The 25669-nt window shown below is 43.4% G+C and overlaps 1 protein-coding gene across 2 annotated transcripts in view; it reads right to left on the bottom strand.

Annotated features, from left to right (window-relative positions):
* DIAPH3 (diaphanous related formin 3) overlaps positions 1-18967 on the bottom strand; it is a 463148-nt gene extending 444181 nt beyond the window's left edge. Inside the window, exons 1-2 of one of the 2 annotated variants that reach the window (XM_006113561.5) lie at positions 18391-18966; positions 12977-13009 (exon numbers count right to left, since the gene is read on the bottom strand). In XM_006113561.5, coding sequence (XP_006113623.3) covers positions 12977-13009; positions 18391-18540 — 183 coding nt within the window. In that variant the 5' untranslated portion in view covers positions 18541-18966. Of the gene's footprint in view, positions 1-12976; positions 13010-18390 lie in introns of both variants that reach the window. The other variant, XM_075918921.2, reaches the window with a different exon arrangement.
* Between the last annotated feature and the right edge of the window lie 6702 nt (positions 18968-25669).

Genomic DNA, 25669 nt, shown 5'->3' with positions numbered 1-25669 from the left:
TCCAGGGCCCCAACAAAGTACGCGTACCAACGGGACACTAACTTCACAGTTGCTGGGCACCGGTGACCCTAAAAATGATGTTTTACCCTGTTCTGTTATAATTGTCTCCTGTTTAATATAATTGTGTTTATTATAGTGTATGTGTTTGTGTTATTTTCTGGGAGTCTCCAACTATCTGGCGAATACGTGGGGATTATCCCGGGCTAGAATTTTCCTCCCAAGCTGCCCTGGCAACCCTGCTAGGAAGGAGTGAGGGGGGTGGAGGCACCAAGTACATCAATCAGAAAGAATAAAATTGAGTAGGTGGCGGGATCCAGAAGAACCCAGACCTATCCATCCGAACCTGAAAGGAGATTGGCTCTAAAAGAAGGTAACCAGGTGGAGAGGGGGCGCTACATTGGAGGCACCGCTGGGATCCCGTCTTTTAAACTCATACCTTATATACACTCCTGCTGTCTTCCTGGGATATTAAGTAAATTCCCAGTATGGATTATCAGAAGAGGCTTATAGCTTGGTGTGAGCTGGAGGGAGCTGACCCTGAACGCCACTTTCTGCTCACTAATGTACCCACTGAATGGGAAATTAGACAAATTGAAGATGAGATTGCTAATGTCAGAGAATGGGGAACCTGTGTGGTTCGGAGTCAGATGAAAGCACAAGGGGAAGCTACTTTATCTCAAAACTATAGCCTCCCAGGCCAGCCTCCAGACCCACACAGCAGGCAGCAGCCCTGAACTTGCTGCTTGAGCCCAGCTGACCATGCAGTGACTCTCTCACCCAGGGAGCTTGAGAGCCAACTCCGCCTGGCTGGTGAAGCCTCCCAGCAAACTCCTTGGGGGTTACAAGTAGAGCAGCACTTTTGGACTACAGAAAAGGACAGTGATTGGTGGGAAATTGCATCATCATACAGATGTGGGATGAAGACCACTGACTACAGAACTTTAGGATATGTAAAGCAACTTTCCTGGAGCTGTGTGCTGAGCTGGCCCCCAATCTACAGTGCAAGGACACCCAGAATGAGAGCTGCCCTTTTGTTAAGAAGTGTGTGGCGACTGCTGTTTGAAAGTGGGCAATTCCCAATGGCTTCCAGTCAGTTGCAAATCAGTTTGGAGTGGGGAAATCTTTCATTAGCGCTACACTGCTCCACGCATGCAGGGCAATAAATGATATTGTCTATGGAGGAGCACAACTCTGGGATATGTGCATAACTTTGGCTATGCAGACATGGGATTTTTCAATTGTGGAGGTGGGGAACAATAGATGACACATTCCTATTTTATGGCTAGCCCACCTGCCATTGAATACGTGAACAGGAAGGGATATTTCTTGATGGAACTGTAGGTGCTTGCAGATCACCATGAGCATTTCACAGACATCAACAAAGGGTGGTCTAGAAAAGTGCACGATGCACACATTCAGGAACACTGATCTTTACACAAAGATGCAGATGGGACTTTATTTCCAGATCACAACATTACAGTGTGCAATGTGGAAATGTGCATTATGACGTTGGGAGACCAAATTTTCCCTTTGCAGTCCTGGCTCATGAAACTGTACACTGGGTACCCGGTCAGCAGGGAAGGCCATGTTAAGCATAGGCTGAGTAGGTGCTGCATGATGGTCAAATGCACCTTTGGATGATTGAGAGTGAGATGGAGGTATCTCTGTAGCAACCTAGACCGCAATAAGAACGGTATTCCCATGGTTATGGTGATGTGTTGCGTTTTACATAATTAGTGTAAATCTAAGCAGCAATACTTTGCTCAGGGTTGGAATGCTGAGGCTGAAGAGTTTGAGCAGACAGACACTAGTGTAAGGATGTAAAATCCCATTTAATTGTTTAACCAGTTAAACATTATGTTTAACCACTTAACCGATTAAACAGAACAAGAGCAGGAAGCCACTACAGCCCAGCGTGGGAGCGCTCTGCCCTTAAGCCCACCATAGACATGGGCTGCTCCGAATGACCAGAGCAGCCCATCCACTGTGGGCCTCACACAGGACTAGAGCACCCTCTTCCCTTGGCAGGTAAGGAGCTATTCAAGCCCCTTCCAGTTAACCGTTAACCAGAACCAGTAAAGATCAGCCATTAACAGTGATGCTTACCGGTCAAACTTTCACATTGCTAGAGCAGTTAGCAGCTTTTTGAGCTCCTCTCATCACCATGTAAGCAATGAGGGCATACTTTGAAAAGGAAGGGCACTGAAATAAACCTCTGCTACAGTTGCTTCCAGATGCACGCGCACACAACACCCTAGCTAACGCAACGCCTAGTCAGGAACTGGCCTTTAATGACTGCACATGCGATCGCAATGATTGATGTGAGATGGTTGAACTCTAAATAAAAGTACTGAACCACTGTAAAAGTATGCCTTAAATCCTTAAGAAAACAGTGCACTGAAATGCAATAGGACACCGCATAGCCGGTAAGGAAGGTGCTAGCAAATAATTACAACTCAAATATATGTAGATCTAGGTATTATAAACAAAGCTGGGAAAGGGTATGGAGTGTATGGGAAAATGAGGACCCTCAAAGACTGAAATGTGAGGTCAGAGAGAGGGAGTTGCTGGATACAGACTATTCAATCTTCTAACCAGGGGGAGGGGAAAATAGGGGAGTGACCCCATGTTGGCTCAGTCTATTGCTTGACTAAACACTTGAGGACCTCCATCTGTTCCTCCAACACCCTCAGAAGAGACCCTGCCTTCTGTGGCATCCCTGGAGAAGGCCTTTTCCTGGTTGTTGTGCAGCAACCTTTCCAAGACTTGTTTCTGACATCTGCACTCACTGACTGATTTAACACTTCGTAAACCATAGATTTCCTGTTTCTCTTACGGTGACTATCTGTTGCAACCACTCCAACGTGGTCCATTGGCAGGGCCATCAAGGTGTCTGCTGTTCAGCATAATGCACAAAAAAGGGGTCTTAACATTGCGTCCTTTAAAAATTTCACTTACAAACCTCTTTTCCAACATTTCCACTTAGTTTTCTGCTGACCCTTGCAAAGAACGCTTCTCAGAAAGCACCATGATCTATGATAAGTGAGGGTGGCTGTCGGCTGTGAATACAGACAAAAGAAATTCCAGCCAGGCCAGAAAATTTCCTTTGCGCAAATGTAGTTCTAATTATGCCATACTTCTCCAGGGCACAACTTTTAAAGGCTACACAAGTGACTGATGTAAGAAACTATCTTGTACCATACAACAGGCAAGGCGACAAAGCTGCACTACCATAGAACTGTTGACAGAAAATGAAAGTATCTCATGAAAACTTTTGATAATCTCTCTGCAGAATTCCCTCGAGATCAGAAGGAGCAACACCACCATGCTTAGCCATGTTTATTAGCTACACAGAGCTACATGCAGCTCACAGAAACACCGTCAGCTTCACACCCATGCCCTCAGCCCTACACTCCACCAGCCACACCCACTTACCCTGCATCTCATCCCCTGCTTCCTAGTCCCTGAAAAGCAGTTGCTCTGAGTAGCTATGCTCCTCAGCAGTGGATAACAGTTCTTGGCTGCCAGACACACTAAGCAACCCTGGGGGAAGCCCTTGGTCCCCACCTACTTCAATCTCTTCATTGGCAGTTTCATTCTTTGGTCTAGGTCAGTGGTGTGCAACCTGTGGGTTGCGACCCCCAAGGGGGTCACAGATGTCTTTCTGGGATGTCACCCAGGCCACGTGGCCTCCAACGGCTGAGCCCAGCCTCCGGCCACCCAGATCTATGCGCCGTATGGCCGCGCCCGGGGTTGGTGGTCCAAGTTGAAAAAACGTTGACTGGTCTAGGTCCTCTGAAGTATCCACATGACTCTTTGCAGTAGAAATGGGGTCACCACCAAGGACAGTGTCCAGTTCCTCATTGAAGACTGCCATTTCTATAAAGTACTGGAGTGTCAGTTCACTTCACAGGCCTCGTGACATCCTTGTCTGAGTTCTTTACTCTTCACTCTGAACTGCAGCGTGTGCCACTCATACCCCTTTTCACACAAGGATCGAGAAACATGACTGGATGAGCCCCAGTTCCTATGGGTCCTTCGCAGCTGTGTCTAAACAGACTCTTCTCCAAATACAATGATCAGATCCAACAGCTCTGTGTGGGTCCAAGATGAGGAGAATTTGGGGGGATGGCAAGGCATGGGCACCTAGGAAGTTTCCATGAGCCTACAGCACACTGAGCCAGCCAGTAGGAAAGGAGAGAGCGCGGGGGGGGGGGGGCACGCACAGAGGAGGCAGTGCAGGTGCTCAGACACCATGATTTTAAGGTCAGCCCCACGTGCTGTACCTTGTGCATTGCATCGAATGCCTCAACAACTATATGGATAAAACCAGACAGTCACTATCCTCTCCAGTCAACCCATGGAGAAAAGCCAGTCAGCAGGAAATGGGATTTTAAGTTTTGTGGGGCTTGCAAAGGCGCAGCAGGGAGCTCATCACCTGGCTACAGGGCAGCAGAGTTCAAACTGCTGACCAGAGTGGCTGCTTTGGAATTGTGGGCCACTTCTTGAAGGCCATCATCAGTGACAAAATGCCTTGAGGTGTCTTTAGTGAATGCCAACTGATGTCAACGGGAGAAGAAAAGGAAACAAGCCCCTAATAAAGCTGGAAATTTTTCAACAAAAATGGGTGTTTTTCCTCACAGAAGTTACATTGAAGTGGAAACACTCATGCAGTTTTTCCGCCCAAGGCACTTTTCCTCAACAAAACTTGACAGCGTAGACAAAGCCTTCAATAGCTTGATTGGTAGTTAAACTGATGTGTGTGCCATCACCAAGTATCGTAACTGCTGCACATAAAACTTAAATGTCGTCATATTTTGTTTTACTGACAATCTTGAGGATTAAAAGAGATGGCAGAAAGCTTGTTAGAGTATACTCCTGTCTCATCAAATCAAAAACGATTTTGAGTACCATTAAGTAGCCAGAAGTTTCCAGGATTCATCCCCCTCCAGAGTGAAACGAGAGATTTCAATTACTTAGAGTGGGCATAAACAGGTCTCTAACAGACGGGATCATTAGATGATTTTGAAAAATTCTCTGAAGGCCCGAATTCTTGAAAGACTATTTATGAGAAAGAAAACATTTTCTGCTGATAAACACCACTACATTATTCAGAACCCCAGTTAAGTGTACTAGTATAAGAATTGCTGCAATGATTAACAAGACATTCCAATAGGAGCATGGCTTCTTTAAAAACAGGGACTGGGGAGGAGATACTACTACTAGCAGGTGTCTGTCAACTTGGATTAGAAGCAGAAATAACTTCAAGCAGGCAAATGGCTCCATGTTCTATTATGTGTTGCTGGAATTCTACTACATTCCATCAACCTTGGGTCTGCTGATGAGCTAGATGTGCTCCCCTGCGGGGATACCATTTCAGATTCTGGTTGCAGGGCAAGGTAGGGGAAGCAACTTTAACCATGACTCCAGTGGCAAATTAGGCACTTGAAAAGTAGTTTCAAGCAGATAATTTTGTAGTTAGCTGACAGAAACCCTATATCTAATTCCTATATAACAGAAAAACAAACATTAGATCCACTCAGCAGCAACAGCAACATGATCTGACAAGTCATAAGAACATAACGGCTGTACTGGTCAGACCAAAGGTCCATCTAGCCCAGTATCCTGTCTACCAACAGTGGCCAGCACCAGGTGCCCCAGAGAGGGTGAACCGAAGACCATGATCAAGCAATTTTTCTCCTGCCATCCCTCTCCAGCCTCTGACAAACAGAGGCCAAGGATACCCTTTTATCCCCTGGCTAATAGCCTTTTATGGACCTAACCTCCATGAAATTATCTAGCTTCTCTTTAAACTCTATTATAGTCCTAGCCTTCACAGCCTCCTCTGGCAAGGAGTTCCACAGGTTGACAACACGCTGTGTTAAGAAGAACTTTCTTTTATTAGTTTTAAACCTGCTCCCCATTCATTTCATTTGGTGTCCTCTAGTTCTTCTATTTAGGGAACTAATAAATAACTTTTCTTTATCCGCCCTCTCCACACCACTCATGATTTTATATACCTCTATCATATCCCCCCTCACTCTCCTCTTTTCTAAACTGAAAAGTCCCAGTCGCTTTAACCTCTCCTCATATGGGACCCATTCCAAACCCTAATTATTTTAGTTGCCCTTTTCTGAACCTTTCCAAGGCCAAAATATCTTTTTTGAGGTGAGGAGACCACATCTGTACACAGTATTCAAGATGTGGGCGTACCATAGTTTTATACAAGGGCAGTAAGATATTCTGGGTCTTATTTTCTATTCCTTTCTTAAGAATTCCTAGCAGCCTAACCTCCCCCTCTAACCTCCCTGTTAGCTGTTCCTGTTTGCAAGCTCTCTGGTACTGAGTCACAGGCTTATATAGCTCTGGTAGCCCCTCCCCCTTACTGAGGCTCAGCCAATTAACAGAGGCTTCCAGATTTCAAACCTTTTAGAAGCTCCTTCAAACAAACAAACCAACCTAGACAAACACAAGCTCAGCACACCGCAAATAATTCCCCCACACACAAACACACACTCCAGACAGCCACTTACCACAAGGGTCCCGTTTTAACTCCTCTTTTACCTGGAGAACTCCCTCTCCAAACTCTCTGTTGGCTGTTCCTGTTTGCAAGTCTGTTAAAAAGTTAAACCTAATATATATTTTCACTGTTACTTACTCTGCATAGAGAGACATCCTATCGGAACTCCTAAGCTCTATCTCAGCTCTGAGAAGAGAGTGGGACCTAGCGGGTTACAGCAGAGGTTCTATGTAACAACATCAGAATGGCACACTGAGTCAGACCAAAGGTCCGTCTAGCCCAGTATGCCATCTTCTGACAGTAATCAATGTCCAGTGATACAGAGAGTATGAACATAACTATTACATGATTCATCCCATCAGTGGCTGTCACCCATTTCCAACTTCTGGCAAACAGAGGTGATATCAAAGCACTGAGGCACTTAAGTTCATGAATATATATATTTCTTCTGGGAACCCCATTATAGTTTTCACCTTCCTAACATCCTCTAGCAATGAGTTCCACAGGTTGTCTAGGAAGAAATATTTTTGTTTTAAATCTACTGCCTATTAATTTTATTAAGTGGCTCTTAGTTCTTGTGTTATTTCAAGGAATAAATATCACTTCCTTATTCAATGATTTTGAAGACCTCTGTCATATCTTCCCCATACTGAGAAGTCCCAGTTTTTTTAATCTCTTCTCATTTGAAATGGGTTCAGTACTCCTAATAATTTCCATGTACCTTTTTTAAATCCAATATATCTATTTTGAGATGGGGTGATCAAATCTGCACACAGTATTTGATATGTGGGGAGGGAGGGAGGGATAGATAGAATGAGAATACCATATTCTGCTAGGTATTATTTTATTGTCATTAAACATAGCTGTCTGAAAAGATTTGCTCTATCTACAATGAATCCATGATCTCTTAATTGATGGGTTCAGCTAGTTTAGACTCATTTCATATGTCTATTTGGGGGTTATATTTTGGCATGTGATCACTCCACATTTATCAGCAATTAATTTCATCTGACACTGTGTTGCCCATTCACCCAGTTTTATTAAATCTCTTTGTAGCTCTTGGCAGTCTGCTTTTCGTTTAGTTATGTTACATACAATCTGTATCATCTGCCAATTTTGTCAGCTCACTCTTTCCCAGATCTAGAATGTGTTGGGCAGTACAGACCCAAGGGGATATCTCTCTCCATTCTCACCATTTATTCCCTTAGTTTCCTATCTTTTGACTGGAATATCTGAATGGACTAGGGATTATCTAATGATCCTTAGTTTACATTAATGACAAGCCTTTTGTTATTTTCATCCCTCTGCCTCTATTAAACTCTCTGGGGCAAATGATGTGCTGTTCCTAGCTTCCAAATTCATCACATATCACACTCAAGCTGTAATGCAGTTAACAGTTTTATCTGGAGCTAGAATAAGTTGACCCCTGGTATAAAATTCAGGGTAGGAGCTGAAGCCCTTTAACCTTCCCCACCCCACGCTCCTCCCCCCCCCCCCCCCAAAAGTCATCCTCTCACAAACTTAGTTTGTAGGCAACTGTGTTTGAATGAATTGGAAACACAAACATCACCACTAACAGAAGATCTTTCCCAAGTAGTAGAAAGAAGGACATTTATGTGTACAAGCACTGGTAGCTTAATGCTGTATCTGTGTGGCTGGCAGACCAACCGCAAACAACATTGTCTTTCATAGACTCATAAAATCCTAGGGCTCGAAGAGACATCAGTAGGTCATCAAGTCCAGGCCCCTGCCCAAAGCAGGACTAATCCCAACTGAAACAGCCAGAATTTAAAAATCTCTAGGGATTTCCACCTCCCTAGGTAAGCCATGCCAGTTCTTCACCACCCTCTTAGGGAAATGGTTGGGTGTTGGCAAAAATGTAGACCTCCCCCACTATAACTTAAGACCATTGCCTCTTGTTCTGCCATCCGTCACTACTGAGGACAGCCTCTCTCCATCCTCTTTGGAACCTCCCTTCAGGAAGTTGAAGGCTGCTATCAGATCCCCCCTTACTCGTCTCTTCTTCCGACTAAATAAGCCCAAATGCCTCAGCCATGTGCTCCAGCCCCCCTAATCATTTTGGTTGCCCACCACTGAATCTTCTCTAATGCATCCATATCCTCTGTGTAGTGGGGGGCCCAGAACTGGATGCAATACTACAGACGTGGCCTCACCAGTGCTGAGTAAAGGGGAATAATAACTTCTCTAGATCTGCAAAAAGCACATTACATCAATGCAAAAGGCCATGTTTTCCAAAAAGCTCAAATGTACTTTCAGTAATACTCTTAGTCCAGACTGGAGCTCTAACAGAAGGGGGGAGGGAGGGGAGACTGATTGTTTTAAGTCTCCCACAAGGTCTCTCACTGACCTAGAATCTAGAAGCATGCCCATCAACTCTACTAATTAAGCATGAACAAACGGTTGATTTGTCTTAAGGTATCTTGAGTCCCAAGGAAGACAAAAGATCAATTAGGACCTCTTGCCCACTGCAAGCCACAGAACCTCACACAGCTTGGTGGCAGTAGGCCTATAATCTCTGTGTTACTGAAATTCTCAAGCCTTGATTTAACAATTTTAAGTTAAAGAATCTATTTATTCTAGTTCAAACCCACAAGTGATCCATGTTCCTTACTGCAAAGGAACCAAGAGGATGTCTCCAGTCTGACATGGGGAAAAATGCTTTCCCAACCATAAATACAATGATCAGTTAGACTCTGAGCATGTGGACAAAACCCACCATCCACACACCTGTGAAAAAATTCTCTTTAGCACTGTTTCCCAAATGGTGTTCCGTGGAACCCCAGGGTGCCACTAAGTGAAAATAAGGCTTCTGCGAGAAAAATCCATTACAACAACATTTTATTATTGAAAAAAATAATTAATATTTAAGCATTTATGAATTTTATTAACAATTTTCATATGTGTTTGCCACCATACATGTCCCTGTATAATGCCAGCTTAGCCAGAGAGTGGGGACAATGATGTCACTACTCAGCACTGATGTCCATAGATTAGACTTATTAGGGATTCCGCAAAATTCTTGAGTTTAAAAGGGTTCCATGGCCAAATAAAGCTGGGGAACACTGCTCTTTAGAAATGGAGAGCACCATCCATCCAGTCTCTAGTCATTCAACATACTTGCTAACACATGAGGGTAAGCAATACACCATTGTAGAAAACTTCACCACCCTTCCCACTCTATTAGCTATCAAGTACAATCTTAAAACTACTAAGATTGTTAGCCCCTACTATTCCTCTTGGAATGCTGTTCCAGAACTTCACTCCTCTGATTGCTAGAACCCTGACTAATTTCAACCCTAAACTTGTTGGATAATTTATATCCATTTGTTCTTGTACCAACTTAAATAACCCCTTTCCCTTTCTCCATTTATTGATAGCAATCCTATCACCCCTCAGTCTCTATTTTGCTACACTAAGCAAGTCAAGTCTCTCATAAGGTAGGTTCTCCATTCCTCTAGTCACCCTGATAGCCCTTCTCTTCATGTGTCACAATTTGAGGTCAGGTTTCTTACACCTAGGAAACCAGAACTGCACACTGAATTCCAGGTGAGGTCTCACCAGTGCCTTGTACAAACACATCCTATCTCTAACAGAAATACCTTGCCTAAAGTGCAACTGCCATTCTTCAGATGCTTGATTCCCCACATTCTTGACATCTAACAAAGTAGCTTTCCATACTAATTCATCCACCTTGCATTGTTTCTAGACTTTCAGCTTTTTCTTACTCAGCTGTTCATATGCTTGTTCATCCAGTTTGATATGCAACCCTTCCCTATAACTATTTGCCTCTTGCTTGGGATGCAAGTTTCAGAAAATTTCAGCAACTTTTACTTAAATAACTCCAAACTTCTTCCCCATTCATATTTTAGGATTGAATAACTAGTCTTACTGTACTTTAAAAAAGTTTTTCCTGCTGGACCACAGAGTGACGACATGTGCCACTCTGTCCTCTGCAGCCCCCCTCCTCTTCCCAATGTTCTATGGGAGCCGTGAGCCATGCAGCCTGCTCCATTCTTCAACCTGCCCCAGTGATCCTGGGACAGCAGGGAGGCACAAGCTGTGTGGCTCTCAGGGGATGCAGCTCCCCCCTCCCACAGTGCTCCAGGGAGAGGCCCCACGGCTGCCCTCCTTTGCCCTCTCCCCCTCCCCCATGACCCTCTATCGGCTCCACACTATATGGGCTGGGGTTTAAACCCTCCCCCTCCAGCCAACTCCACACCACATGGGCTGGCGGTTAACTCTTCCCCCACATGCCACCGGCCCCTGAGCGTCCCTTTGGCAACCACCATGTGGGTTGGGGCTGCCGGAAGTTAAACTGAAACGTGTGGCTCCTCTGCAGGGGAGAAGAAGCATGCAGGAGCTCGAGAGCTCAGGTGATGGGGCGGGAGGATGCATGGGAGCCTTGGGGACTCAGGTAAGGGGCAGAGGGGCGCATGGAAGCTGCGTGATCTCTCAGGGGTTTGGGAAGGCATGCACAGGGCGAGGGGGAACCATGCAACCTTCAAGGGCTTGGGAGCTGCAGAGCCTTGCAGAGGCTCAGGTGAGGGGAAGGGGATGAGCAGGACGTGTGTGATGTCACCAGTGATCTGGAGAGCAGGGGGCACAAGAGACGCACGGCCTCTCCCCTCTGCAGTGCAGAGCCCTATATCCTCCCCCCTCATGGCCAGAAGGAGAGGGCAGGGCGCCGTACACGGTTCCTCCTCACCACCAGCGGGCAAGAGCCAGGCCAGCCTCAATCTGTCCCAACACTCAGCTCTCCTCCCCCCTAGTGTCTGGAAGGGGGAACACTGGGACAAAACAGGGCTGCTACACCTCAACTTAGCCCTCGGTGGTAGCTGGGTGAGAGCCGGAGCTGCTACCCCTAGAAAAGGAGACTGGCGAGTGTAGTGAGCAGGGGGCACCGACCCCTTGATGCCTTAACTTTTAAAGTTTCCATTTTTTAAATCAAGGGGCCCTAGCTGCCAACCTTTTTTGATTAATTATCCATTTAAACTGAACTGAAATTAACTCAAGGAAGAACAATCTCAGTTCTAGTCTTGTGCTATGAAAATCTGATGCTTCCCATAGCATTTAAAGATGGAAATATGTAAGTATGCATCCTTCCACTTGAGAGTGACAAACTACAGACAGAGGCTCACAAGCCTGATAGATATTTCCAGGGCTCAACAAACCGTTGAATCTACTCACCCATGGCAAGTAGATTTCAGCCGGTCACTCCATGCGCCCCATTCACCAGCACTTCACACATGCGCGGTGCCGGTCTGGCGCATGCGCGGTGCTGGCGAGTAGCTCTCACCGGGGTTTGTCAAGCCCTGGCTATTTTTATATACAGATTTATGGTCAAACAGCCAAAAGAGCTATTATGCCATCTATAATGACTTCCTATATATCACAGACCATAAAATTTCACCCCAGACACCCCCTGCTAACTCCAGTACAGTAACTCCTCACTTATCCTTAATGTTATGTTCCTGAAAAATACAACTTTAAGCAAAATATTTTTAAACTAATCCAGTTTTCCCATAAGAATCAAATGTAAAGGGGGTACGGATTAGGTTCCAAGGAAATATTTTGAGACAGACAAAAGGCATTATATACATTAGCAATGTATATTTTATACCAACAAAATAATACTACTTTCAGCAATGATGATTGCAAAACTTGGTCGAGGCGAATGGAGTCAAAGGGTGGATTATCTAGGTGCTCCTCTTGCTAATGCTTCTGAATTTAAAAAAAAAAAAAACCTAGAGATTGCTGGTTTGCTTTCCCTTTTCTTGATAAATTTCTTGTATCAAGTCATTATGTTATCAATTCCTCTACACAATTTGTAGTTGCATTCCCTGTCAGGATAATCTTCACTAATGACTTGCAAGCCAGGTTCAATTATTTGGAAAGCTTCAGACAGATATTTGGCAATCATATTTCAATGGGTTGGTTCTTTTACTTCTTTGCCATCTTCTTCCACTGCTCATATTACCTTAGCAGTTAATGGAGCACCCATTCATAGGATGTTAAACAAAAAAAGTACAAGCTAATATTTAGCACTATTTTATCAAGCCTTCCTTCCCTAGCTGGTTAACCCAATTTTTTCCACACCTCAAATGTGATTACTACATCTATTATGAGGTTTGTTTCAGACAACAATACTAGTTACCCAAATGAAGCAGTGGTAATTGGTACCAAGTGCTGCAATTTCAAAACCAATGAACAACGCTGAGATTTTTACTGGATGCATTTAGACATATCAAACCAGTAACGGTTTTCCCAGTTGAGTTGGATTTTATCAGTTATATTTTTGCTTTTCAGTCAAACTGGCTGTATTAAAAACAGTTTAATGCCAGTTTCTACCAGCACTGAAGCTAAGCTAATGTTAAAGTTCCGGAAATACTGGGTTAGTCACCAAACACAGCAGAAGCAAAATTTAAATAGTCTTACCATATCATCTGTCAGTGTCTTGATATTTAAATGCTGTAAATTAAGAAAAAAAGTCATGTCACTACCTTGCATTATAAATAACAGTCATTTTATTTCAGTGGATTTTAAGAAAAGATCTCCAAAAAAAGCAAGAATTCAGTGTGATTGAATCCTTAAAACTATTTTAATAAAAACTCATTTGAAATTAGTATCTAACAAGGAACCATGTTAGTATTTCTAACTAGGTTTCTGGGACTTCAGGGGGGATTTGCTTCCTTGGGTGAGGGTATTTTTCATGGTGCTGCTGCCTTAGAATTGGCAACAAATCATTTGAGAGAAAGAACTATTTATATTTCCCAATATCAAACAAAACTGTATTTACCAGAGTTTCTTGACTGAAAAGCAAGTAAAGGCAATACCATACTAGTACCACCTAATTCGATTTAGGGGCTTTATTCCGGAATCCCGTTTCACTGCCGCATGGAGATGCAGGCAGTTATTTCGGGCTAGTCAATTTCTAAAATGGCGACTGGCCAGGAACATGCAAATCAAGCACGGGATATTTAAATCCCGGGATTGATTTGCAATTCCCGTCGCCCACATTAGCCTCCCTAGATGGATCTAGGGGGCTAGTGCAGATGTACCCTAAGGGAGGAAGACTCAGTCCCGGCTTGCGCCAGGTCCAGGAGCTACCTCCCAGCTGCAGCTTAAATGTAGTAAGAGTAGAAGGAGCTAGGCTTCCTGGCCTTCAAACTACAGAGCTGCAGCATGGGTAGGTCCTGAACCCGGTATGAGCTGGGACTGAGCAAGCCTGGCTCAGTCCCAGCTCACTCCAGGTCCAGCATCCTTTTTCCATATGGGTTCCCCCCAGGGAACTGGGACCCTCCGCAGACAGGTGCTGCTGCTAGAACCGCCTCTGTTCCAGCCAACTCGACAGCCACAGATAATGGGCTGACAGCATACGGAGCAGCCCCTGCCCTCAGCAAGCCTGGGCCCACTGAGGGCACTGATAGAGCCAGAGATGGTGCCGGGGGGAGGGGAAGAACAGCAGCTTTTAATCCAGCTGCCCCCAACTCCAACTCCTGCTCTCCCCCCCCCACCCCCAACCTTGCTGCTTCTGATACACTGACAGCAAGGGGGAGGGGCAGGAATGTGAATAGTCAACTCCGCAACTACACCCTTATACCCGTACTTCCCACTACTCTCTGAACTTAGAGACAGCACATGGACACGCACCCCCACATGTACCATTTTCCTCACATTCACTCTCTGAACACATACTAATCTGTCTCTCTCCCACATATACTCCTATCACACCCTCTCTCCCCTCCACATTTCAGTGGAAAAGTGGCTGGCAATCTAATAGTATGCCTATGGAACAAGCAGATTGAGAAACCTGCTTCATGTAATATTTTATGTGCCTCATGTGGCACTGCAAACCCTTCCCAAAGCACCCTGCAGCTAAGTGTACAGCAGGATAGCTACTCACAGCACACTGCAAGACCTGCTAGTGTAGACGCACTCTTCTGACTCCAAGCATAGCAAGGATATATAATAGAAGTTTAATTGAAGCAGAGTATTTCTATGACAAAAAACTCTGAAGTGTACACTAAGTTTGAGTTTTTACTGACCAAGAAAAAGCATTTTTTAGTCAAGATTTTTAGTGGACAGAAAAGGTAACGAAAGGACATTCATTAGTTAGGTTATGTCTACACTACAAAGAAAAGTCGGAAAATGATATGCAAATTGCGAACTGCAATTTTCCCCTTTTCTTCCTAAACAGGCTTTTCCAATATTTGGCCTATCTACACAGGGCCAAACATCGGGAAAAAACCCTTTTTCAGAACATGCCTTCTTCGTCGTAAGACAAGTTTGACAGGGATGCCGACAAAACATGTCCGCTTTTCCAACTTCTTTCTGGAAAAGCGGACGCGTTCCTTGGACGTGGCAGAGCTTTTCCGGAATACCTCCAAGAAAAGCTCTGTAGTCTAGACGTACCCTAGGTCTCTTCCTCTGCAAGGTAGTATACTGCAACAGACGATGCTGCCCAACATACTGTTAGATAGTTGTTTGCTCATGGTCATGTGCTTGTCAATTGTGGTTGTGGGGTTTTCATAAATTAATCCTAGGTTCCCTTTCTTTTTTAATAAAAGTTTTCTTTTGTAAGCCACAGACTCAATACTTGCAAATGGGTAAGTGCCGCTTCTTAGAGTGGCCTTTATGTGTTGAAATATCCCCCAGACTTCTCTCGAGTACCCCTAAGGGTACTCGAACCACTGTCTGAGAAACACTGCTAAATATAAACAATTGTATCACACTTTGAAATTGAACAAATTTAATGTGCAAGTCACTGACATCAAATTAAACTTCATAATGCTTGTCTTTTTTAAAAGCATTGCATTCAAATTGCTCTATACTACAAGCAACCTGCTTGGGTTTTTCACCCAATAGTGAAAAGAGCTAACTACTAAGGAAACATTACACTCCACCTGGAACTATTATTCGCACCAGGGATAGACAGATACATTACTTGTGCTCAACTAGCATGGTGGAAATAGTGTAGCTCAAAATAACAGGGATGGCAGCTCAATCTAGCCATCTGAGTACAAACCTGCCTTGACCCACTCAGTATGTACTTAAGTGGCTATTCTAGGCCACTACCTCTTATCTACACAGCTGTTTTCAGAACACCTGCTTATGTCTGCCTACCTAGGAAGCAAACTCCTGGCTGCAAGAGTTAAAAAGCACTGGGTTATCTTGTTCACCATCCACGCAACCAAGGGCTGCATAATCCCTAGATTACAGGAGCAGGAAGTAACATTCTGAGGTCAGAAGGGATCAGCCTGGCAAAGAACCAGAAACTGAGGCTGAGCAGAAACTTGATGCAAGAAGCCTGGGAACTGGCTATGGATGACAAGCTGAATAGCAGGCAGCCAGAGAGCTGAGACACAGTCAGAGAAGTAGCCTTATTGGTAGGGATGTAAGCAACTATTCGACTGTCCGATAAGCAAAAGCTTTTTGAATAGTTGACTAGTCCCTCAACTAGTCGTTTCTCTCCAACTCTTGCTGTCTCTATCAGAAGCGGCAAGAGAGGGGAGCACGAGCTGCAGGGAGCTGGCTTAAAAGCCAGTTCCACCAGAACTATCTCTGCAGGGGGGCAGAGGAAGCTGGGTAGTAGCAAGAACTGGGCACAAGCCAGGAATCAGCTGATTCCCAACTTGCATCCAGTCTCAGACACTGCTCTTCTGCTTTTTACATGTATTGAAGAGCCTACCAGCTATTAATACATTTAAAAGGCAGAGACACAGCGGGGTTAGCTCCTGGAACCAGGAGCTAACCCTGCTGCAGTTCCCATGCTTATCAACTAGTCAATGGAAAATCCATCAACTAGTCAATTAATTGATTAAACTGAATTTAACATCCCTACTTATTGGTGGCATAGCATATGTGGGATAACTCAACATATAGACAGCAGATGAGTGTGGAAATACATACTATTATCCTGGACTGCCCCTAAGTACTTTATTAGGAATTGTTCATTGACTGTTTTAACTACTAGAAAAAGTTATCTTGGGTATGTCTGTAGCTTGTATTTCTAGCAACACTTAAAAGGAAAATGGAGAATTCTTGCTACGGTCCTGGGCTGAATCCCAAACTCTGATCAAGGGTACTCAGTACTGTACTGCAAAGCTCCATTCTCTTGAGTCATGCAACTCCACCAACATTTCTTTAAAAATCAATGACTCACCATAAGTTCACTAAGTTTTCATTAGTGAGCAGTAAACTGTTACCATGACTAAGATCATATGAACAGTTAAAATTAATTCATGAAAGAGTAAATTGTAAAATGCTCTTTTACAACTACTAAAGCATTAAATTTACTAAATTAAAATGTGTGGGAGATCAGTTGAAAACTGAGTACTTATTAATTCAAGAAAGAAAGATAAATAACTGTCTCACAAAAGAAAAAATCCAGTCCAAAAATATACTCATCAAGACACACAATCTGCTGTCTTTCCTTTCCATGACAATAAAGATAGTACAGGTTGAACCTCCCAAATCCAGGACTCTATGGTACGGCAACATCCGTGATCCAGCAGGGCCACACATGTTGCTGGACCAAAGAGCCATGGAGATAGAGAGCGGGAGCCAGCCAGGAGAACGCAGGGCTGGGGAGCCCCGGCTAAGTCAGCGGTGGCTGGGGAGCCCCAGCTAAATCAGCGATGGCTGGGGAGCCCCCGACATCCACAGGGCCAGGAAGAGGTGATGCAGTAGTTTGCATGTCAACATTAAAATTCATCTGCCATTTGATCATCTAATTTTTTAAATGCTTTTGAAGCTCTTCACAGTTTGCTGTGGACTCAACTATATGGAGCAGTTTTGTATCATCTGCAACTTTTGCCACCTCATAGGATTACCCTGTCTCCAGATCATTTATGAATATGTTGAAAAGGATTGGTTCCAGTATAGACCCCTGCTGGATGCCATTATTTTATTCCTACCCTATAAAGTAATTTATTTTGAAAAACAAAATTGGTTTGACGCTCAGTAACTATAGAATAAAATCTACTAACTTAAAAAAAAACCACTCTTCCTCGCTAGCAAAAATCTACTGCATAGAGTATCGACAAAAATTTAGCAGTTATGCCAATGTGGTAGACATGCGTAACATCCCACATGGACACTATTATTCCAGTACTTTTATTAGTTTAATTAGGTTAGCTGAAACATCTTTTCAAACAATATGAACTAAAACAGAAAAAATACACTCAGACTAAAATAAGAATACCTGGGGTGTTAGATGTACTGGTGTAACAATGTTGATTTATAAACACACTTTAGGGTTTAGCAAAAACAAAACTATGCTTTGAAGACCACACCTTTCTAGGCAACAGAAGATGATGTCGTTCCTAAATAGACATATGTAGCCCAGATGACAACGTTCCTCTTCTGCTATCAGATTTTGGCATTAAGTTTGATCTAGCTGAACTCCCTCCTAAATTACCCATTACACAACCTTCCAAGCACCACTTCGGATTTCTTACGTTTTCCATGAACAACCAGCAGCTCCCGAAGCTTTCTGACTCAGTAGATCAGAAGCACTGGTTTTGAGTTTGCGACAGCAAAGCCATTTACAGGAACGCAGGGGTCCCCAATACAAGACACCCTTTGCAACATACAATATTTGAAAAAGAAGGCGAGTAACGTCAAGCGCTGTTTGGAGCCAGTCCCCCCCCCCCCGACACCTCCAAACTGTGACCACACCCACTCGCTCGGGTGAGCGCTAATTAGCAGCCCGAAGAGCAAGAGCAAGAGCAAGCCCGGCCCCGCCCGGCGCCGGGGAGCGAGCATTGGCAAAGAACTGCGAAGCAAGCGCAGGGCCGGGCGATGCCGGCTCCGGGATCGGGAGGCGGGAAGGGCCGCGCCACACTTACGAATTTGGGTTTCCTCCCCTCCGCCTCCTCGGCGCCGGGCCGGCTCCCTGCCCCGGGCGGCGCCCTCCTGCGGAGCAGCTTGTTCTCTCGGCTCCCCCGGGCAAGCGGCGGCGGCGGCGAGGAGTCGCTGTAGCGCTGCCGCGACTCCATGGCGAGGGGCGCGGAGCCCGCCTCGCTCGTTGTCCCTCGGCGGGTGCCTGCGATTACAGCGGCTTAGCTGGGCGGCGCAGGGTCAAGCAGCCGCCTCCGCCTGCCCGGGGATTTAGCCGGGAAGCTCCTGTAATCCCGGCCGCGTCCAGCTGCTCGCTCTGCGGCGGCGAAGGAAAATCCCGTTGCACCACAAACGGCTCCAGCGTCCCTCCCAGGTGCAGGAAGGCGTCCGCGTCCGAATTGTCCCGCCACAGGCACTCCCGCCCCGCCTCTCGCGAACCAACCAATCCGGAACCGCGGCCGTTCAAACCTGTCTCTCTATTGGCCGAAACTTCCGTTAATCTCCAGCGAGTCAGCTGTTCGCTAGGCGAGGGAAAACCACAAGCGGTCCGCTTTGAGGCGGCCCAGCCAGACTACATATCCCGAAAAGCAATGCGGAGAGAGCTCGGCGGGTGATGGGCATTGTATTCTGGGAACTGTAGTCGTTCTAGGGGAGCTGCCTTTGCCTGGAGCATGTCGTTAGGGCTGAGAAAGGAGGTGTACCAGGTGTACATGGGGCGGGTAACCGAGGCTGAGCGCTCTGAGCTGTGGACTGTTATTAATTTACTGCTTGGACAAGTCACCTTATGAAAAAAGAGGAGTCCTGTGGCACCTGAGAGACTAAAATATAGGAGATCATGAGTTTTCATGGGGAGAATCGGCTTCATCAGATGACTTGGAATGGAAATAAGAGAACCCAAGATTTTACATGTATATAAAACAACATAAGTACCTAGCAAGTGTAGGATCCTATTAATGAGGCTAATTAAGTGGGCTGGATGTGTCCCATACATAGCTTTTGACATGGAAATACAGATATTAAATGCAGGCTAAATTAGCATTGTAATACACTAACCAGTTAATGTCTTCAAGCCCAGGGTAACCATGTCAAATCTGAATGATGAATTCCAGTTTTGCAGACCCTCTGTAAGTGGTTAATGAAATTCCTTCGTAGAAGAATGGCTACTTTTAAATCCATAATTGAGTGACCAGACAAATAAACATGTTCACCCACGCAGGTTTATGTGTGTTACCATTTCTGATGTCTGATTTCAGAATTGTTTAGCTGCTTCAGAAAAGTGGATGTGAAATTAAGTTAAATATATGTCCACGTGTGCTGTCAACAAGGGAATTAGTATAGATAAAACCTTATAGCCCATTTTACTCCTGTTGTGTTCATCATCACAAAACCCCTTGCATGTTGTCAGAGTAGCTCCCTCAATTGACTGGATAGTATTAATTTCTGCTATATGCTTTTATTCTTGTATGCTGCCAGACAGGTACAGTGTTGTATGCTGCGTAGAGTGACATCATTTTAGTTGGAATGGTGAATGTTCCTTCTCTAAGAAGCTGTCCCTCAAATGTTTCATACAAAATAAAAACATAAAACTATTCAATTTTAACTCGAGGGCTAACTTTCAAAAATGGAACGCTAACAGGCTATTAACTACTGGAGATTTATTGCAGGACATGATGCTAATGAACTTTGAAGGGCTCAATTAAATTTGATCTACTTGTTCAGTGTTTCTGTATGTACAAGTTTGACATTTCCCAGATTCTATTACTAAAAGAGAAACTTTACTGTGGGGCAAGAACTGATTAGGCTGCATACAGTAGGCTAACCAAATGAGCTACTACCTCAATAATTATAATCAGGGCACGACAATCTATTGAATCTACTCGCCCGTGGCGAGTAGATTTCAGCCCTGCGCCCCGTTTACTGGCGGCGTGCACATGCACAATGCGGCTCTTGCGCATGTGCAATGCGGGGCTGGCGAGCGGCTTTTGCCGCGGTTTGTCAAGCCCTGATTATAATTATATACTACAATTCTATACACTGGGCTCCATATTTTAACAATCCTCTTAAGAATAATAGCACTTACTGATCTGAGACCTATCATTATTACTATGCATTTCACTATTTTCTTTTAAATACTGAACAAGTATTTAGGTCTATATTTCAGATGTTAAGTGTGATTTTTCAGTTCTCCGTCCTAATACATTATTGTGAAGCTGTCATCATCAGTGTTCCCTCTAACTTGCATGGAAGCACAACTTCACAGGTTATTAATCAGCCCGACCTAGTCAGAGGCTCAGGACTCCATGTATGGAGCTGACTGACTGGGCAGGGCTGATTAATCACCTGTGAAGTTGTGCTGCTATGTAGCTTAGAGGGCCTATTGGTTATCATAACAAAAGACTAACAGTGAGATGACAAATTTTGTTCTAAGATTATTTACAAGGAGAACAAGGTGAATTGTAAAGTGACAACATTGGTATGTTAGTGGAGAAACTGTAAGAAAGTTTGTCAAGATCTAACAAAGTAAATTACCAGATGAGGTTACTTCATTAGAATGCACTGCAAAAAGTGGGATGGCTAAACTGATGGTTATTCCAATATTTATATTTACCAAGCCAGCACAAACACATTCTCCCTTATTGGTTAATCAAAAGTGTAAACAATGCAGTTCTCTTAAAGTACCCAGCATCAAGCTTCTAACTGGACACCCAACTCAGATACCGTTCTACCAATCACAGAGGATTGGCCACATTACCTTAGGTCAATGAATATTTCAGACCTTATCCCAAATACAGGCTTATAGTCAATTCTTATTAACTAGACTAAAATTTATTTTAAAATAGAAGAGAGATCAATATACATACAGACATGAGTTCCATTCTTCAGGTTCAGTTACACAGAGTGCTTGAGTTTGATAGTTGCAGATGGACCTTTTCAGATTAGTCCAAAGTTAAGTCAATTGTATGAATACAAGGACCTTCTGTGATTATGGTTTGCAACTTTCCCTATGAGCATTCAAGCAGATATGAGATGAAAAAAAAGGATCCTGTCCACAAGGATTGCACTTTTGCAGCAGCCTGTTCACCTGGGTTAACACAATAGGCTTTTGATATAACGTTCTGTCTCCAAACTATTAGCACAAAGTAATTTATCCATTAAACATTTCATATACAATTTACCGCAATCTTCCAAGACATAATAACATTAATACAACACTAACCAAGTTTCATCATAAACAGGGCTCGCCGAACCGCGATGAGCCCCACTCGCCAGCCACGCTGTCCAGCAATCTGCGCATGTGCAGATCGTTCTGCACATGCACAGATAGTTCTACGCATGCGCAGATCGCCCAAACCCAGTTCTTCTGGGTTACAATCTACTCGCCTGCGGTGAGTAGATTGTATTATTTATCGAGCCCTGATCATAAATGTTAATATTCACTTCTGATCTTGAATCAAAGCTATAATAACAGACGTAGATTGTTTGCTCACAACATAAGACCTGAGCAAATATCAGTCATTCTAGTGCTCTAACAATGAAAGTTTGCATTTCAAAGTTTTACTCTGATTTACACAAGTTCCTAACAAGTTCTTAAGAGTCAACCCTAGGTCAGTCAGCCTATGAAATGGTTAACCCTTTCTGTCCATGTGCCACATTTGAATCAGATGTCTAATATTTTAATTTGATGTTTTTGCACCAGTAGATTAATTTCATTGTTGAAAAAATACAAAGTAATAGATATCAAAATAAATTCATTCTGTATTTGTATCTACATCCTCAGTATTTTATAACAAATAGCAGTAAAAGGCACAAGTTTCCTTTGGTTCTATTATGTGATCTAAAATACTCAAGTTACCTATACTTATGTAATTGTCTTCTTTTTTGTTCATCTTGAATACAATAAAAATAAAACCTAATTAAAACCCCAAAATATTTGCAATCACTTGCTCTGAAATAATTTGACTTGCTTAAATGCAAAAAAAAAATGTCAAGGAAACAACACAGGCCTTGGTCCCTCAATTTGTTCTATGCAGATAGAATCCTACAGCCAGGTGATCCTACAGCAGTCAATGGGGTATATATGTAAAATTCCACCACATGTATCCTTTTGCAGGATTTCGATCATGAAAGTGTCTTATGGAAGAATAGGTTAATTTATAATAGGAGTTACAACCAAAATTATTATATGAATGTGTGAAGCATTTATGCTTTGCTAGGTTTCTCTAGAGATTTTTACTGTAAATTCAGATTAGAATTCTTCATGGGGAGTATAATTAGCACAACACTGTTTAATGTCATGCTTAATGATTTTCCAGAATGTTTTGATTAGAAAATTAATCTGCCTGTGTAAGGCAGATGACAGAGCTGTTCAAATAGAGCCCTTTTAATTGCACAGTTGTAGAATCCAATGGTTGCATCAGTGGATCAAAGTACTGTATACCTTGCTACCCAACACTTCGCCTGCTGTGGACCATGCTGAGTAGCAGATGCATTCAAGTGTACCTGGGTAATAAAACCAGCACATCCTGTACCTGTAGATACATTTCTGTATTAATCATAAATCTCTGTATTAATCATTTTCAAATGAGTGTGGATCATCTTCATATAATCTTTGTATTAAGTTTTTAACTTTGTATCAAGTCCTTTTATATAGAAACTTTTCATATAGAACAGGGGTGGCTCTCGCTAGTTCGGAGTTGCATGCCCAGACTGCTCACTGCCGCTCTACAGACGCGCCCCAGTGCCTGGAAGGAGAAGCACATGGCTGCGGCAGGAATTGGGTTAGAGTGGGGAGGAAGGGCTGGAGGTGCCTGGCTCTGGGGGAGGGGGAGAGCATTGGGTTAGAGCAGGAAGGCTGGAGGTGTCTGGCTCTGGGGGAGAGGGAGGGCATTGGGTTAGTGTAGGGAGGCACCGACAGGGGCTGCCCTCAGTATTCGATTTAGAGATCTATACTACACCTGTTAAATTGAATGCTAGAAGATCGACTTCTCATAAATGTAGACATACCCTTATGGAACTATTCTCCATGAAATTATCTGATTCTCTTTTGGACCCAGTTATACTTTTTGCCTTTACAACATCTCTTCCACAGGCTGAATGTGTGTTGTGAGAAGACATGGTTCCTTATGTTTATCTCAGATCTGCTGTCTATTAAATTTCATTTGGTGACTCTGTTATTTGACTGCCACTGCACGCTGAGCAGATATTTTCAGAGCACTATCCACAATGACTCCAAGAGGTCTTTCTTGAGTGATAACAGCTTATTGTACCACATAGTTTTATATGTGTCTTTGGGATTACATTTTCCAGTGTGCATTACTTGGCATATATCAATATTAAATTTTCCTGATCTATTCACTAACATTTCTGGCTAGACTTTACATTTAATGAGTAACAGAAGAAGCTCCAGAGTGAGTATCTCCTGTGTACTTTTTAAATAGAATTTATGTTCCCATGCTAAAGTTAAGGATATGAGCAAAACCACAGATAGGAAGGTAAATTATCTTCATTAAACATGTGCAATTAAATTTTTTGGAATAACTTAACACATAGAGAGATTTTTATATTAACATCATTTAACATCATTACAGCATTTAACATCAACATAATTTTAATTAACTAACATTGCAGCTGTAGAAACATGATATACCTTCTTCAGGACTCTTGACTGTTAAAAAAATAAAATTATATTGGAAATCAAATGGACCTTTATGAGGACATAAGAAATATAATTTGTTACACAACTGAGGACATTCTTGTTATGCGAAGTGCAGATTTGTACTGTAATTATGAGCCAAATTCATCCGTGACTTAAGTCTACTAAAAGTCACTGGGATAAGTTGACTGGTATAGTAAATTATAAATTGGTAAGTGGATCTAACAGGCCACAATGTTCATAATTCTAGACTGAGTCTGAGATTCTCAAATGACACTAAAGGATTTAAAGGCTCATATGCCATACGCTCTGTCCTTATAATATTAACTGCCCATGATAATGAATTTTATAAATGCCAAAAGAAAATAAACTGATTTCCTGAAGAAAATTCTCAGTGAGTTAAATGTCCACAGAAGCAGATTCCTTTGGAGGATCAGGCAAGGACTTCTCAGTGTATGTACTGTAATGTAAGGTGCTTGATGTAAAATAATTACCTTTCTTTACTCCTTGATAGTGACAGAAAGCTGCTTCTTTCGGTGTAATTCAGTAATTTCTTGTGATTGCTTTTGGCTATTTGCTCTTCAAATTTCCATACCTTTCCTAATTTCTCTCTTTCATTTTTATCTATTTCTTTTTCATTTTCATCTCTTTTAATCCACTAGTCTAAAATTTAGAATTTCAATTTTATATGATCCTTTCCACTAACATTAACTGACCTTGGACACTATCACTTCAGCCTGGTCTACATTAGGACTTTACTCCAAAATTAGCCTACCACGGTCGATTATCCTAAGTGATGAGTCTATGCAACCAAACCTGTTATTCCACAATCAGGGGCCATGGAATTTGAACCTTGTAATTCTTCTTTTCTTGAGGAATAATGCTATTCCCAACCTTGTATGACTGAAATAATGGTAGTGTAGATGCTCCGGTGCCACTAATTCAACCTAACTGGCCTCCCACAGATGTCCGCTCTGACTATTCTGGCCACATCTTGTATCTGCAAGGTGTGCCTCCCTCCTACAGATGTCTAGAAGTCCCAGGAACTGAAGGAGTAAAGGCACACACAGGGAATGCAGGGACCCCTTGTAGAGAGGCATGGGGGAGAGTCTTAGAATTGACCTTGCATAAAACTGTCCTTCAAGCCCCTTGCTGTGCTCTCCTTATGACACTGGTATCTGGTGGCTCAAACTCTCTGGCCAGATGTTCTGCTTCAGACCATCCCCTCCCACCTCCGCCCTGGCAGAAGTGTCTCCCCCTTGTTTTTACACAGGTTGTGAAGTTCACAACAGGCCACCACCATAAAGGGGATTTTGAACTCACTGAGCTCCAGGCTGGTGAGGATACTCCTTTAAAATGCCTGAACTTACATTCTACTACCATCTACACCTGCTCAGCCTGGTGTTGAACTCCTTCTCGGTGGGGTCCAGGCTGCCCATGTAGGGCTTCATGAGCCAGGGGAGCAAAGAGTAGTCTGTGTCACTCAGGATCACAGTGGGCATGTTCACCTCTCTGACTCTATCTGGGAGTGGGTGAGTGCTGGTGTGCATCTCTTTGAAGAGGCAGGAGTTCCAAAAGATGCATGTGTCATACGACTTTTCCAACCATTTGTCATTGATGTCAATGAAATGTCC

Source organism: Pelodiscus sinensis, chromosome 1, assembly GCF_052426305.1.
Source record: "Pelodiscus sinensis isolate ZL-2025 chromosome 1, ASM5242630v1, whole genome shotgun sequence".
In the NCBI taxonomy this organism is placed as follows: Eukaryota; Metazoa; Chordata; order Testudines; family Trionychidae; genus Pelodiscus; species Pelodiscus sinensis.
The sequence above is the reverse complement of the archived record's forward strand: the minus strand, read 5'-3'. Positions and strand labels throughout refer to the sequence as shown.